We start from the raw sequence: 16,054 nt of genomic DNA on the forward strand, positions 1-16,054 counted from the left end.
CAAAATGACATATTTGAGCTTTTTTTTTTTTTTTTTTTTAAATTCTGCACACCTTAAAATAGATTGAATGTAACTCCACATCCTTGTCTCATTTAGTACATGGTTCTATGAATATGAAAATTAGCCCCACCTGCACTCACTCACACCAGCCCATAGTAGGGATGGTAAGATTTACCGATTCGAATCGGTGCATCGACATAAAAGCTAATGATGTAATGCATTGGTTTTTTTAAAGGTGCTATATGGAACTTTTCTTCTAAAATGAATCCTTTTTTTATTGCCTGTGTGTGAAGGGGTTGTAATCACACATTACAATGATCCACTTGTCGGGTTTTGGTATTACCTCTGAAGGCCAATATACATATTTATATGTGAAGTCTCCGGGTCGGATTTACCGCGAAATCCATCGGATGTGACGTGCATGCGCGCTCCCGAGCCGCTCTCCTTATATACAGTCTATGCGACCGACGGCACTGCAGCTGACGACATGGAGTCTGATAACACCCAAAAACGACCTGCCTCCAGCACAACACACACTCCAACACTAACTCCACATAAATATAAAAAACAAAACAAAGTTTTATCTGCTGAAGCTCGTCAGGCCAAACGTGATTCTGATCGACTCAGGACGAAAGCACGGATCAACATAGGCAGAGCTTTTGAATTATTAGTAAACTCAAATGAAATAGCAAGGTAAACTACATGAGACATGGAATGAATACAAAAGACTGTTCCAGGATAAGAAAAGGTGCTTTAGGATACTTGTTTTATGTACTAGATCTACGTTATAGATCGTACGCTATAACGTAATTCATCCCACTATCATATTGTTTATAATAAACATTTCCAGACATGGTCAGTACAGTAATGTTACTTCCTACTGTCTTACTGTTACACTGACATTGTTCAGTCTAGTTCACTAACCGTTTTCGTTATCATTATTATACATTCACCTATGTTGACATTGTTGATTGTGAAAGATACACGAATAGTTAGTGAAATGCCGTAGGCTATGCTAGATAACATCACATGTCGGCTAAATGCAGTCAATGTAACGTTATCATGGTATGAGCATGGAGCATTAGTTCAAGGTCAAGCTGATAAAAGTAGCCTATTATTGTTGCAGTGGGAGTTTACATGAGTTTCCAGCATGTTGTGTGATGCTTTCGCCGTTGCGTTGAATGTTTCCGTGTGGCCGGTAGTGAATGCTCGCTCCTGAGATCGCACACGAGCACGAGCGCTCTTGTTGCAATCTGAAACATCACCACTAGAGGCCGCTAAAAGTTCCATAGAGCACCTTTAATATTGAATTATTAGTAGAAGCCCTATACTTTTATTATTTAGAAAGTGGCCATTCATTTGTGACCAAAATTTTATATGTATGTGCTGTATTGTGCTGTATTTTATGAACACATAAACGGATTGTCATGAAACTCGGTATGGGTCATCACCACGATGCCCTAAAGGAGCCTGAGAAGTAAAAAAAAAAAAAAAAAAAAAAAAAAAAAAAATCTCCAATAGCTTATAATGCAATAACTTTGGGTGTGGCCTACTTATTCTTACAAGACTCACCTCGTTAGACTCCCAAATCCTTGCCGAGTCCAACGATACCACCCATGCTAGGTTTTGCCTTACGGTTTGTGTAGCGTGATTTAGCGCTTAAAAAACATTTGCCAATATCTTCGAAACCGTTAGACCGATCGAGACGAAACCACCGTCAGAAGTTTGGAGACATAGGTCGTTGGCTTCATGCTAATGCCCAAATGTCAAAATATTGATAGTAAGGGGTTGTAAAGAAAAAACTTTTCCCCAAATTTGTTTAAGCTGTCTTTATAAACCAATACATATTCAAAATGTAAGTACTCTGAAAAGGAGAGTATAAACATCGAGTGTCTGTAGTCCTCTCAAGCCTGCAATAAACACAGCTAATTATTCCATTCAGAACGAATTAAATGATTGGCTGGGCGACTGTCACTCCCCCTCGCTACCATGGCTACCACCCCTGCTGCTACAGGTGCCTCCCACATGCGCACACTCGATAACCTCATCAGAGAAGGTCCGTCATTGCAGAGGGGAGGAGCATTTTCAGATTTTGATCAAAGATTTTTGTGTGGATTGACGGATGAATTCGCCTTTGGCTAAGCCCCGCCCCCCTTAGTTACTGTCGCTACGTCCGACAAACAAACTTCATCTGGGCTCTGGTATCAACATGGCTTATGCTGTGACAGCTCTTCCTGCTGAAATTTTATCAAACTTTTATAAAGCAGCAAATAAAGTGTCCGATAGAAGTAGGCAAAATGGGCTGCAATATACGTTCGAACGCTACCTCTTCTCGTTTGGCTCTCAACGAAGGCGGTCGCATTTTCTTCCCCTCCTCTCCCTTACCTCCCCTGCTTTGCTCCTCTCGTCTCGTCTAGTCTACTGTCTTGTACTTTGAGAGACTCTCTCCGCACTGCTCTCCAAAACTAAGAAATTATGGATTTGATCAACTGGTCTCTCAATGCAATTGACACCATCTTCTCGACGAGAAGCTTGGGTTCGGGGGAACCTGACAGCCCTGCCGGAACGTTCGCAGCTGGCTACACGATGGACGCGTGGGAGAGGTGGCGGGTCGTGTGTCTGGCGGCTCTTTCCGTGGAGGACATTGAAGATATCTACCTATTCGGAACCATGATAACAGGTTTTTTGCTGATTGGATCAGGCATTGCCCTGGTTTATCGAGGAATTAAGAAGGCGGCGACAGCTGTCCAAAGCTCCACAAGGCTGCCCGTCATAATTGAAGCAGTGGGCAGAGCTGTCAGCACTCAGACTGGGTCTATGAACCACTATATGGATAACATCATGGAGAAGCTCACAGCTTTGCAAAGGCAAATGGATCGTTTCGGAGACCAAAATGGACCAGGAGCTGTGTAAATCGGAATGCGGCTACTCGTCCCAAGACCAAACAATCCCAATCTTATCTGCTTTCGGCCCCCCTCATCCAGCACTGGCCTTGGCCAAGGCCGCTGTTGGAACAACAACTCCCCCGGAAGAGCACTGCAGTGAGCCGCTCTTGCGTTCCTTCCCCCACTCCCCACAGACACCTGGTGACTGTTGACTCTGTCTGGGACCTGATCAAGGTTGTCTCCGTGGCAACTTGCTGTGTATCGCTATGAAAATCCTGCGGACTGAGGCACCTAGATTATGAAGCCAGGCACAGCGACTCTCCAGGCCTACACATACATGAACTCTTACATACAGATATGCAATCACCCCCCTACCCCCCATCCCCCGCCTTCAACGCTTTGTACCACCAGTCTGACAGGCGGGTCTGCGACCAGCACCGAAAATGGCTGCAGGACCGGACGCTGCCTGCCTGTGCTGGGTTACCTCCATCCCCCACTCCCCTCCCCTGTTGCAAGTCTTGTGTGTTCATGTTGTAGAGTGAACTGATTGTGCTAATGTTGCTGAGGTGTTTTTTACTGTTCCCAAACTGTACTCCTCACAGGAGCATAGTCCGGGGGTTGCCTTTTTTTCTCCTCACCTCTCCTCATGTTATGCTGTATTTTCTTCCTCAATGCTCTGTCTTCCTGTCCTGTCTACCCCCTTGTCATATTGTATGTATGTCTGTATGGACAGGTTGATGGCTAATTTCCCTGGTACTTGTGACTAGTGACAATAAAGGCTACTACTACTATATTCACAACATAGGTGAAACGCAAGGAACACCAAGGCATCCAAATAGAGGCAAAAGCATAACGGTCACAGTCAAAAAATGAACCACCGCATATCCTACTAATCGAGGCTGGGACTAACAATATCAAGGACCAACACTGTTCATGCAAAGCTGGGTAGGTCTCTATTCACTTCTATAATCGTTATTACAAAGCAAACAGACTACACAAGTATAACGTTGTACTTATTAGCAGCGTGTGCTAGACGACACTTGACAGGATTTGACTTCGGTTTTGGGATGGGAAAAAAACGGACACCCCCCTCCAACCTCTCTGGGAAACGTATATCTGTGTTACAAATGCCCCAGGCAGAACGTTTAACCATATTTTTTATAAAACTACGAGGGTAATAGCCTGCCGAGACCAAAAATATGAGACGCCTGTGTTAAAGTCAATGGAGCGCTGTGAAAAAGTGTCAGACCTCTGTGGGAGCTCGTTCTTGGCTGCGCTGTGATTGGTCAATCTACATTCTAGGGTGTGGCTTAGCCAAAGGCGAATTGTTCACCACAAAACTAACAATTTGCGCTTATAAAGTAAATATGGTCATTTTTGATTTCATGTGTACTTTAGGTCACTTTTCCTCACTGATACGGAGCAAAAACACTATCGTCATATTTATGACTTCTGAACTGGGTTAATCAAATGTTATCAATACCAACAAAAGTTGACAGACTTGTGTCTAAAATTAAAGTTACTCAATAATAATTTGTTTATGGAGCTGTTACAAACAGCACTTTTGCTTCTGTATGTTGCTTGATTTTGTGATGCATCCTTGTGTTGATCCTACATCATATAATTATTAAAACATTAAAACTATTTTCTCTAAAAAAAAACTCTAAAAATGTGAAAAAAGTGAAAAACTCTTTCCACAAACACATATTAGACTTCTCATCTGCATGAACCTTCAGGTGTTCTTCCGAATTGATGTTGAAGTAAAGTATTTACCACCCTGATCACAAATAAATGGTTTTGTTCATTAGATCGGTTTATTCTTCATAATCGAATGTACTATCAAAACACAATGTGGGAGCTAGAATAAGTATATCATATGAATATATCTAATTCAAGAAAGATCTACTGATGACACGACCCATCCTGACAGATTCTGCAAACTAACCAGTAGGAAAGAAACAGATCATTATTTACACGGCAATAATTATTTTAGCTTTTAGAAACACTCTTTTAGTTCCCTGATCAGACTACAAACAAGCCTTTCTAGTTCTATAAGCATTTCACCAAATTCACAAAGTTAAACAAGATGATATTGTTCTTTTTGGAGCGACTCCATATTTTGTTCAATTCACAACATTTACTTGACAGTATTATACATGAAAATGAAATGTTGCTCATTATGACGACTTATGCAGGGTTTGAAATCAACTGGCCAATTTGACTACTAATTTGTTTAAGTTAAAAGTTACCGGCCATTCATATCTTCTACTAGCCAAAAAAAGAAAAAGAAAAGAGCCAGCCTAACAGCCTCACAGCTTATATTTCATGTGACTGCGAAAACTACAAGAATGTCTAAAAATCTTATCACACTGATTACAGTAGTACGGCTTCTCTTCAGTATGAAGTCGCTCATGTTTTTTCAGTTTTCCAGACTGAGTGAAACTCTTGTCACAATATGAGCACTTGTGAGGTTTTTCTGCAGGATGAGTTTTTTGGTGCTGTTTCAGATATTCAGCTGTAGTAAATTTCTTCCCACAGTCACAACACACATGATCTTTCACTTCATCATGTGTTTTCTGGTGCAGTTTAAAACTGTTCAGGCGTAAAAATCTCTTTCCACAGAGAGAACACACATAACGCTTCTTATCTGAATGAACTTTCTGGTGTTGTTTTAGACCTGAGGCTTTAGAAAATCTCTTTCCACAGTCAGAACACACATTGCGCTTCTCATCTGAATGAACTTTCTGGTGTTGTTTTAGACCTGAGGCTTTAGAAAATTGCTTTCCACTGTCAGAACACGCATAACGCTTCTTATCTGAATGAACTTTCTGGTGTTGTTTTAGACCTGATGCCTGAGAAAATTTTTTTCCACATTTAAAGCATGTATAAGGTTTATCTCCAGTGTGAATTTTCATGTGTCTCTTAAGGTTTCCTTTTTGACTGAATCTCTTTCCACACAGAGTGCAGGTGGGCAGCTCTTTGGCTTTTGTTTCTTGAATTTTAAAGTCGTGTTGTTCCTCCTTAAATTCCTCCAGTTCTTGTCTTTCCTCTTTCACTTCCATTCGATCTAAAACAAACATAAAATTAGAATCAGTTCAAGTGAACCATGATTTAACCCCTTAAACCCGAAGTGTACTCGCCGGTGAAAAAAAAAAAACATATTCAAATTTCTAAGAAACCACTGAATGGAACAACAAAATAGGTGTCATTTTAAAGCTTAGAATCTTTTCAGCTTTTTAATGCATCCAACTCTTAACAAGTGCTGAGTAGTTCCTCTAAAACGGAGTGTACTGCCCACGGGCGCCACCTAGCTGCGAATCAACACAAAATTGTGTCATTTGAAAGCTGAGAGTCTGAACTTTACAATGAATGTAGCCAATTTGATTCTCTCCTAAGTAGTGCTCAGTTATTTGCTGATGAAAAAAAAAAAAAAAAATCATAATCTATAAAATACTTTTTTGTACACTGTAAAAACTAAAGGTGCCTCAAATATCCTGTCGGATACTCAAGGAACTTCAAAATGTAATTTAATAGTAGGGTTACTGTAGGGTTACTGGAGGAGCATTGGCAATCTTTGTGGTTCTTGCTGAAACTTATGGGATCCTTTAAGCACTTTGTATTCATTTCAGAGGTGCTGGAGTCACCTTTTCATACCATGAGACCTCGAAGTGCTTTGGGGGAATTAGAGGAACTCGAATGCTATAACAGGGTTATGATCTTTTAACATTTAAGTGGTTCCTCCTGGAAGATCTCTTATGTTAAAGCCAGCATCTGGAGGAACCCAATGGTTATGTGACGCCAGAATAAGATTATTATTATCCTATTATTATTATTATTATAGACCTACTTAAGTTTGATTCAGAAGGCTTATGTAACCCAGGTTACTAAAGAGACATTGTTGACGTAAGGGAAAAAAGAAAAAAAAGAAGACACTGACATTTAACATGAATATATGTAAAGTTATTTTATTAAATATCTTGAAAGAGGAAAAATGAGAAAATGCATGAATTTAGATTCATTTAGATTTTTATTCTAAATTGATGAGCAGAGAATGAGCCCCGCCTTAATGGGTGGAGCCAAAACGTAAGATGATGAAACACTCCTTGCGAGAGAGAGAGCAGATGGCGCGATCTTGAGAAGCGGATGGTGCGATTCTGAAGAGAGAAGAAATTTTAATTAGAACCGAGAATAACTATCAGTTGTATTGGAGAAATAACTTTTGAGAGACTTTGAAACTGAAGTAAGGATTGAGTTTCATCGGTGAATGAGTACGGGTGAACGTGTGACTGATTGCACGTTAGGCTGCAGAGGATTTGGGCCTAAAGTAGGAGTTTGCCTTTGAAAACCTTCATAATCGAAAAATTGAGTTCTCTTGGTAAGCAAAATAATTATATTTTCTATCACAAAGAGTTTTCCTTGTTTAAATGTCGATTAAATAGTGTTTAAATATTAAATGCTAGTGTTATATGCATTCGTATGTAAAAGAGATTATAAGAGTTAATATTTTGTCTAAAATGTGAAGAAATATTGCGTGAATGGGTCAAATAATTAATGTTTCCGAGCTAAAAGTACTTTGAACAGTTAACAGATATTATTCTGGCGACATTTTGTCGTGTATTCGAGCTATGAGTTAATGGCCGATTGTGACGCACATTTAATACGAGCAGATGAGGTCTAAGCGCGTCATTTGGAACTTGCTCTCAGTGCATTTATGTGAATTTAATGTGCTAAAAAGTTAAACGAAATTGAAGTCAGAGATGTTTAATGTGTTTATATTTAGGTTAAATGTTGTAATGATGTATATTTTTGAGAGAAATGACTAATTGCATCTTTGGCCTTGTCTTTTGCAAGGTTGGGTTTTTTTTTTCCCTCCCTTTCCCTTGTTTTCTTTTTGGACACTTTTATTATATTTCCCCTTTCCATGTTCATTTGCTGAGACGGACGTTGCACATTCCTGGATGCTGAACGAGTTTGACGAAGATTTCGCACGTGTATTGTCCCCGTTGCACATCAGAAAGGAAGCCATTGTGAGCGGGAACTGGCGAGCCATGCCCATATAAGGACTGAGTCTTGAATCAAGGAAATGAGCTGAGTGGTAGGATTGTGCACACGTTTCTTTTCTGTATTGACTAAGCCTGAATTGCGGAAGAAGGATCTCGCGGAAGGATCATCAGACTGAAGCTGAAATTCGGTAACCTGATATAACTGACACTGTTGGTTGAGCACTAAATTGGACTTAGTGTGATTTCAAATTTTCCCCGTTGCTGTTATTTCTTTTTGATTGTTTCAAGTCCTTTTGTATTTTTATTATATTTTCATTTTTATATTTTTTATTCTGATTGAATATTGTATTGTTTTTTCTCATTTGTTTCCTATTTTGTTTCTAAGGTAACGAGAGTTGAAAGGAGAATTTAAAGGGTAATTGGGTGAAAAAGTTGTAGCTAGAATTAGATTTAAACATAGCTAAAATTAGGTTTAACTGTAATTAGAATTAAATTATTCTATTAACTAAATTATTATACTATAAATAGGTCAAATTAGCTTTATATATATATATATATATATATATATAATAAAAATAAAAAAAATAAAAGAAAGGGAAAATAAATTAGATTTATTAGCTTGAACCTAAATAGGACTTAACTCTAGTGTAAAGAAGTCACACTTTCACTTGTCCAGAACAAAACTTTTGCCGTCTTCCTGATTATTTATTATTTTTCCTCTTTTGAGTTATGTGACAATGTTTTGAAATTTTACTGCCTTGTCCTATTATCATTCTTCTATTTCTTTATTTTATTTACTAATTCCTCGAAATATACTTACCTGTTCTAACGCAGTTCAAGTGTGTCCTTGATTCTTTCCCCTTGTTGTTCACACGGTCTCTTGAGCGAGTCTAGTCTTCTGATCGCTGGTCCAAATCTTAGAGCGGTGCACCTTCTTCATGCTCATCTGCATATTTCGTAGTTTGAGAGTGGGGGTTGTGTTCTAGCCGCGAGGCGTGTTACAGAAAGTTGGCGAGCCAGCCAGGAGACCTTTGCTTAGCAACAAGTTAGCAACCGGTAAGGGAGGCAGGAAACAAGCAGATTTGTGACGTGAAATCAGTTTTTTCCGAGTGTTGTCTTTACATCGTGGTTATGGAGATCATAGAGAAAGAGAACGTGAACGTGGGAAATGCGATCATAGTCAAAGGCCTCACGTTGACCGAGGTAGACGAAGAGCTAGTAAACTTTTTGCAAAAGTACGGCTCAATTAAGAGCAATCTGATAATTGATGACCAAACTTCCGAGTTCCATCAGCAGGCTATTGTAGAGTATGCTCACAACTCTGCGATGCTGAACTTAACGCCGATGTTACCCTTAACTCTGGGATGCCTTTCGGACCCAAGCGTTATGTTCCAGGTACGAGCTCTGGCTAGCGTCTGTAACCAGACGACTAGTGAAAAGCCTCTCTCAAATGTGTCTCAGGAGGAGTTGGACGAACTCCAAGAAGTTCACTCCACTAACTGTACTCCAGAAAGAGCGCGAAAAGTGAGCTGTGATGATTTCAGCAATACAGAAGCAGTAGGGATGCGAATTTTAGAATCCAAAAGCCCAACCAAGAGACGGATGGCCCATATGGCCTCCCCAGATCCAGAGACCACTGTTGATGGTGTCACAGTGACTACTAGCCCTGGTTTCCCCATGAACGTTGTAGACCCACCGGGTATTCAAAGGATGGTAGTAGAGCACATAGTGAAGTCGGCTGATGCTGCGATGTTTCAGCAAACCTCAGTTCGCCTTAGGAATTTCTCAGGGAGGTGCCCGCGCCCTCCAAATGAACCTGATTTTGACACTTGGCGAGTAAGTGTAGAGCTCCTGTTAAGTGATCCGGCCATTTCCGATTTACAAAGGGTACGTAGGATCTTAGATAGCTTATTGCCTCCTGCCGCAGACGTAGTGAAGCATGTGCGACCTCCAGCTTTGCCTGCGGTATACCTTGAGTTACTAGAATCAGTGTATGGTTCAGTAGAGGATGGTGACGAACTGTTGGCCAAGTTTATGGGCACTTTACAGAACCAAGGTGAAAAGTCGTCAGATTTCTTGCACCGGTTGCAAGTTCTTCTAAGTTCGACGATTAAGAGGGGAGGCATCGCGGAGGGAGATCATGACCGTTGTCTTTTGAAACAGTTTATGAGGGGATGTTGGGATAATGGTCTCATTGACAGCCTTCAGTTAGGGAAGAGCGGAACCCGGCCACCCACTTTTGCTGAATTGGTTGTGTTAATACGAGCAGAGGAGAGTAAGCGTACCTCTAAAGAAGAGCGAATGAGAAAGCATCTTGGGTTGTCGAAAACTCCTGTTGCTTACCCGAAACCACGAGCGGCCACTCAGCAAGTGTCAGTATATTCACATGAGGCACCAAATGCTAGCACTTCTGAAAGCGATTCTCTAAGACAACAACTTGCAGATGTTCAGGTTCAACTTGCTACTCTAAGTCGAAATCCAGATCAGAAACGCCAGAGCGGATGCTCTGAGAAAGCAGAATTGAACGTTTTGAGGGGAGTAGTGGAAGAGTTGCGCGCTCAGGTAGCCGCCATGAGAGTTTCCATGACCCAAGAAGTAAAGCGCGAACATTCAGATAGTTCAGAAGTCGCTAACTTAAGACGACAGGTAGCTGAGCTGCAAGCTCAGAGTGCTGTTCAAAGGAATTCTAGAGATCACTTTCGGGCGACCGGTAGTCCTCAAATTTTTCCGCCTCAGAATTTGTTGAAAACCGATACTGGCCGAGATGTTAGAAGGGCCCAACCAATGACTAATCGACCTCGTCCCGGATATTGCTTTCGATGCGGAGAGGATGGCCATTTGGCTGTTGCCTGCGATAATCCGGTAAATCGCCTGAAAGTTGAGGAAAAGCGCTGTAAGTTGAGAGAGCAACAGGCTCAGTGGGACTCTATGCATGGGAATTCCTCTTTGCCTTTAAACTAAGGGACGTCTCTGTAGTGGGGCATACGGAGATGAGATGTAAAAGAACCCGCCCTAAGTGTGGTAAGCAAGCACCTGTCGCGAACAATCAGCATAAAATACCTTTAAGGAACCTGCCGGAGGGGTTAGTGGGAGTAAAGTGCACTGCGCAGATCGTTATCGGCGGTAAAGTAGTAAATTGTCTCCTAGACACAGGATCTCAAGTTACTACAGTTCCTCAGTCGTTCTACGAGTCACATCTATCTGATCACCCGCTGAAGTCGTTGGAAAATTTGTTGGAGGTAGAGGGGGCCAATGGGCAAGCCGTGCCGTATTTGGGTTACATCGAGCTGGCTTTGAAGTTCCCGAAAGAGTTTGTAGGCGCAGAAGTCGAAGTCCCTACCTTAGCTTTGGTAGTTCCGGATCTAAAGAGTCTGTCGCAAGTTCTGGTAGGTACCAACTCCCTGGATGTACTTTATGGCCACTGCATTAGAGAAAAGCAGAATAATCCTTGTTCAAATCTCCATGGGTATCAGGCAGTGCTTAATGTTCTTGAAGCAAGATGGAGACAAGCTAGCAGTGAGCCATTGGGGCATGTGAAATTGATGGGGAGTATCCCTGAGGTTGTGCCTGCCGGGAGCACAGTAGTCCTGAATGGTTATGTTCAGCTTTGGGAGCCTTGTATGGAGAAATGGGTAACTCTTGAACCACCGTCAACCCCATCACTAAGCGGTCTTTCAGTTGCAAGCTGTGTACACGCATTGCCGTCTAGACGATTTTCTCAGCTGTCAGTTTTGCTTAAGAATGACACTCAGACAGACATAACGATCCCTCCTAAAGCTGTACTTGCGGAGATACACGCTGTAGAGAAAGTGATAGAGAACGCAGCCCAGAATCCTAGCGGAGTAGAATCACCAGCACCCACCTCTGCTAATCTTACCTTTGATTTCGGAGATTCTCCTTTGTCTTCAGACTGGAAGGAGCGAATTTCAAACCGTTTGAATTCCATGCGTGAAGTTTTCTCTTTACACGATCTTGATTTTGGTCGTACGGGTCAAGTGAAGCACCAAATCAGACTAACTGACGAGACACCTTTCAAGCATAGGGCACGTCCGATTCACCCCCAAGACATCGATGCTGTTCGAAAGCATCTTCAGGAGTTAATGACTGCTGGAGTTATTCGTGAGTCCGAATCTCCTTTTTCTTCGCCTATAGTGGTAGTCCGAAAGAAAGACGGCTCGGTACGGCTCTGCATCGATTTTCGTAAACTGAATTCCCAGACGATCAAGGACGCGTACGCTCTACCCAACTTAGAGGAAGTCTTTTCGGTACTTACGGGTTCAAAGTGGTTCTCAGTGCTTGACTTAAAGTCTGGGTTCTACCAAATTGAGATGAATGAGGCCGATAAGTGCAAGACTGCTTTCGTGTGCCCTCTTGGTTTCTGGGAATTCAATAGGATGCCTCAGGGAATCACAAATGCACCAAGTACGTTCCAAAGATTAATGGAGCGATGTATGGGTGATCTCCACCGGAAGCAGGTATTAGTCTTTATTGATGACTTGATAGTCTTTTCAAAGACCTTGGAAGAGCATGAGTCGCGGTTGGTACAGGTCCTCGATCGGCTTAAAGAGTATGGGTTGAAGTTGGCACCTGAGAAATGCTGTTTCTTCCAGACATCAGTAAAATATTTGGGGCATGTTGTCTCGAGGGATGGGGTAAAGACTGACCCGGCTAAGATCGAAGCTCTAAAGACTTGGCCAAGGCCCACAAATTTGAAAGAGTTGAGAGCTTTCTTAGGCTTTGCAGGGTACTACAGAAGGTTCGTGTGCGATTACTCGAAGATAGTCAAACCTCTCACGGGACTCACTGAAGGGTACCCTCCACTTCGTAGGGGCCGCAGTGGAAAACGAGAGGGGGGTGAGTACTTTAACACTAAAGAGCAGTTCGGTGATCGTTGGACTATTGCATGTCAGAATGCCTTTGATGTTATCATTTCTAAACTGACCTCTGCTCCTATCTTGGGATTTGCTGACCCTAAGCTTCCGTATACGCTCCACACCGACGCCAGTACTACAGGGCTTGGCGCGGCACTTTACCAGGAGCAAGATGGGCAGATGCGAGTGATAGCGTTCGCCAGTAGGGGACTGACAAAAAGTGAGGCAAAATACCCAGCACATAAGCTTGAATTTTTGGCACTAAAGTGGGCTGTAACAGCCAAATTCAATGATTATTTGTATGGTGTAGACTTCATGGTTGTAACAGACAGCAATCCCCTAACGTACGTGTTGACTTCCGCGAAACTTGACGCTACCAGTTACCGTTGGTTGTCTAGTTTGTCGACCTACACATTTAAGCTCCAATATAGGGCTGGGAGTCAGAATCAAGACGCAGACGGGCTTTCTCGGCGTCCGCACGGTGAGCTTTTAGATGACCTAGTCTCCCAGAAAGAAAGGGAGAGGATCAGGCAGTTTACACTTCACCACCTCGCGGAGTCTGGAAACAGCTCTGATGTTCTCATGGCCGATGTGGTAAAAGCCATATGTGAGCGACATCAAGTGATTGGTTTACCCGAAGGTTTGGGGTTGACACACTCTTCAATTGCGTTGGTTGAGTCCCTCACTCATTGTGTCGATGCTTTGCCGAATGAGTTAAGACACGAAGCTGAGCATGGTCTACCTGACCTTCCCAATCTCTCAGAGGCGGAGTTAGCAGAGTGGCAAGGGAAAGATCCAGAGATTAAAGTAATAATTGAGTGGATGAAGAGTGGGACTAAGCCAGTTACTTTGAGGGGTCAAACACCTGAAATGGTATTGTGGTTGAGGGAATGGAGTCGACTTGAACTAAGGAATGGAGTGCTGTACAGGAGAAGACAGGAACAAGGAGTCTCTCAATATCAGTTAGTGTTGCCAGCTGGATTCAGGAAGTTAGTGTTGTGCAGCCTTCATGATGACATGGGGCATTTAGGTATTGAGAGAACTCTAGACTTGGTGAGGTCCAGATTCTTCTGGCCCAGGATGTCTCAGACTGTTGAAAAGAAGATTAAGACGTGTGAGCGTTGCGTTCGCAGAAAAAGACCCCCAGACAGAGCAGCTCCTTTGGTCGGCATCAAGACCAGTAGGCCGTTGGAGTTGGTCTGCATGGATTTCTTGTCGCTAGAGCCAGATCAAAGTAACACTAAGAATATATTAGTCATCACGGATCATTTTACGAAATACGCCGTTGCGATACCGACTCAGAACCAGACAGCTCGTACCGTCGCAAAATGTCTGTGGGAAAACTTCTTGGTGCACTATGGGTTTCCTGAGAAGCTACATAGTGACCAAGGACCTGATTTTGAATCCCGTACAATCAAGGAGTTGTGTCATATTGCGGGTATTCATAAAACTCGAACCACGCCCTATCACCCCAGAGGTAACCCGGTAGAGCGTTTCAACCGGACGCTTCTCCAAATGTTGGGAACGCTGGAGAATGAGAAAAAGTCTAAATGGAAAGAGTTCGTGAAGCCCTTAGTGCATGCATACAATTGTACGCGCAACGACACGACCGGGTACGCTCCATATGAGCTCATGTTTGGGCGATTGCCTCGCTTACCAGTGGATCTAGCTTTTGGTCTACCAGCAGAAGCTCCAGTCAAATCGCATTCTCAATACGTGAAAGATTTGAAAGATCGACTGCGAGAGAGCTACGAGATAGCTAAGGGGAACTCTGTTAAGTTAGCAGAGCGCAACAAAGGAAGGTTTGATAAACGCGTGGTAGTTTCTACTTTGGAGGAAGGGGACAGGGTCCTGGTGCGCAATGTTAGGTTGCGAGGGAAGCATAAGCTCGCTGACAAGTGGGAGCAAGGTGTTCAAGTAGTGGTTAAGAGAGCGGGAGACTTACCGGTGTACACTATTCGACCTGTTGGGCAGAGTGGTCCTCTCAGGACGGTACATCGTGATTTGTTGTTGCCCTGTGGATTTTTGCAACCAGGTCAATGTGAGAAGCAATCTGAGAAAAAGGGTCGCAAGCCCAGAACTAGAGCTTGTGTGAGTAACGATGATTTACAAGAACCAGAGTCTGAATGTGAATATGGGTCTGATACTGATCAATTCTTTAATCCTGTATGTGGGGATACGTTGAATTTTGAAACCCGAGTTCTAGTGAGCCCTGGGCACTTACCCTGCCAAAATCCTCAGAATGTCTCAGTTGATTTACCTGCCGTTGAACCTGTACGAGAAAGTATACCTACCTGTAGATTCTCAGAGGAGCATCCAGTGGAATCTGTGAGAGAGAACTTACTTGAATCTGGAGAAGTAGAAGTTCCTCCTGTTGAGATGGAATCTAGTTGTGTTGATTCAGAGGTTCCGGTGAGGAAAGAGCCAGGATTTGATCTTTGTTCTGAGTTTCCTTCTCATGAGGCTGAACCAGAAATTAATTGTGAGGTTGAGAGTAGAACTGAAGAGAATACAGTTCTGAGTGAAACTGTGAATATTGGAGTTGATCAGAGTGAACGAGAGAATGACACAGAGTTCGAGGAAGGAGTTATTCCCAGGCGTTCGCAAAGAGAGCGACGGCCCGCAAAAAGGCTTGAGTATCCACAGTTAGGGAATCCACTTACCGTAGTGATTCAATCTCTGTTGCAAGGTCTGAGTGTAGCATTCAGTAGTACTTTGGAGGAGAGGAATGCTGCTTCTATTGATGATGCGCCTGTGGTTGTGACTCAACCCCAAAAATATGCAGATGCAGCGGGACGTGCATATATTCAAGAGGGGAGGGTGTAACCCAGGTTACTAAAGAGACATTGTTGACGTAAGGGAAAAAAGAAAAAAAAGAAGACACTGACATTTAACATGAATATATGTAAAGTTATTTTATTAAATATCTTGAAAGAGGAAAAATGAGAAAATGCATGAATTTAGATTCATTTAGATTTTTATTCTAAATTGATGAGCAGAGAATGAGCCCCGCCTTAATGGGTGGAGCCAAAACGTAAGATGATGAAACACTCCTTGCGAGAGAGAGAGCAGATGGCGCGATCTTGAGAAGCGGATGGTGCGATTCTGAAGAGAGAAGAAATTTTAATTAGAACCGAGAATAACTATCAGTTGTATTGGAGAAATAACTTTTGAGAGACTTTGAAACTGAAGTAAGGATTGAGTTTCATCGGTGAATGAGTACGGGTGAACGTGTGACTGATTGCACGTTAGGCTGCAGAGGATTTGGGCCTAAAGTAGGAGTTTGCCTTTGAAA

General features: G+C 42.5%; 1 protein-coding gene and 1 long non-coding RNA gene across 3 annotated transcripts in view; one reads left to right on the top strand and one right to left on the bottom strand.

Moving 5' to 3' along the window:
• LOC130101159 (uncharacterized) overlaps positions 1 to 16,054 on the top strand; it is a 54,810-nt gene that overhangs the window by 32,332 nt on the left and 6,424 nt on the right. The window lies entirely within an intron of this gene.
• The window catches only part of LOC130101145 (zinc finger protein 70-like), a 31,080-nt gene continuing 20,152 nt past the window's right edge, over positions 5,127 to 16,054 (bottom strand). For both annotated transcript variants that reach the window (XM_056266733.1, XM_056266732.1), the window contains one exon: positions 5,127 to 5,952. In XM_056266733.1, coding sequence (XP_056122708.1) covers positions 5,195 to 5,952 — 758 coding nt within the window. In that variant the 3' untranslated portion in view covers positions 5,127 to 5,194. The remainder of the gene's footprint in view (positions 5,953 to 16,054) is intronic.

Source organism: Rhinichthys klamathensis, unplaced genomic scaffold, assembly GCF_029890125.1.
Source record: "Rhinichthys klamathensis goyatoka isolate OS25496 unplaced genomic scaffold, OSU_Roscu_1.1 h1tg000253l_1, whole genome shotgun sequence".
Taxonomy (NCBI): domain Eukaryota; kingdom Metazoa; phylum Chordata; class Actinopteri; order Cypriniformes; family Leuciscidae; genus Rhinichthys; species Rhinichthys klamathensis.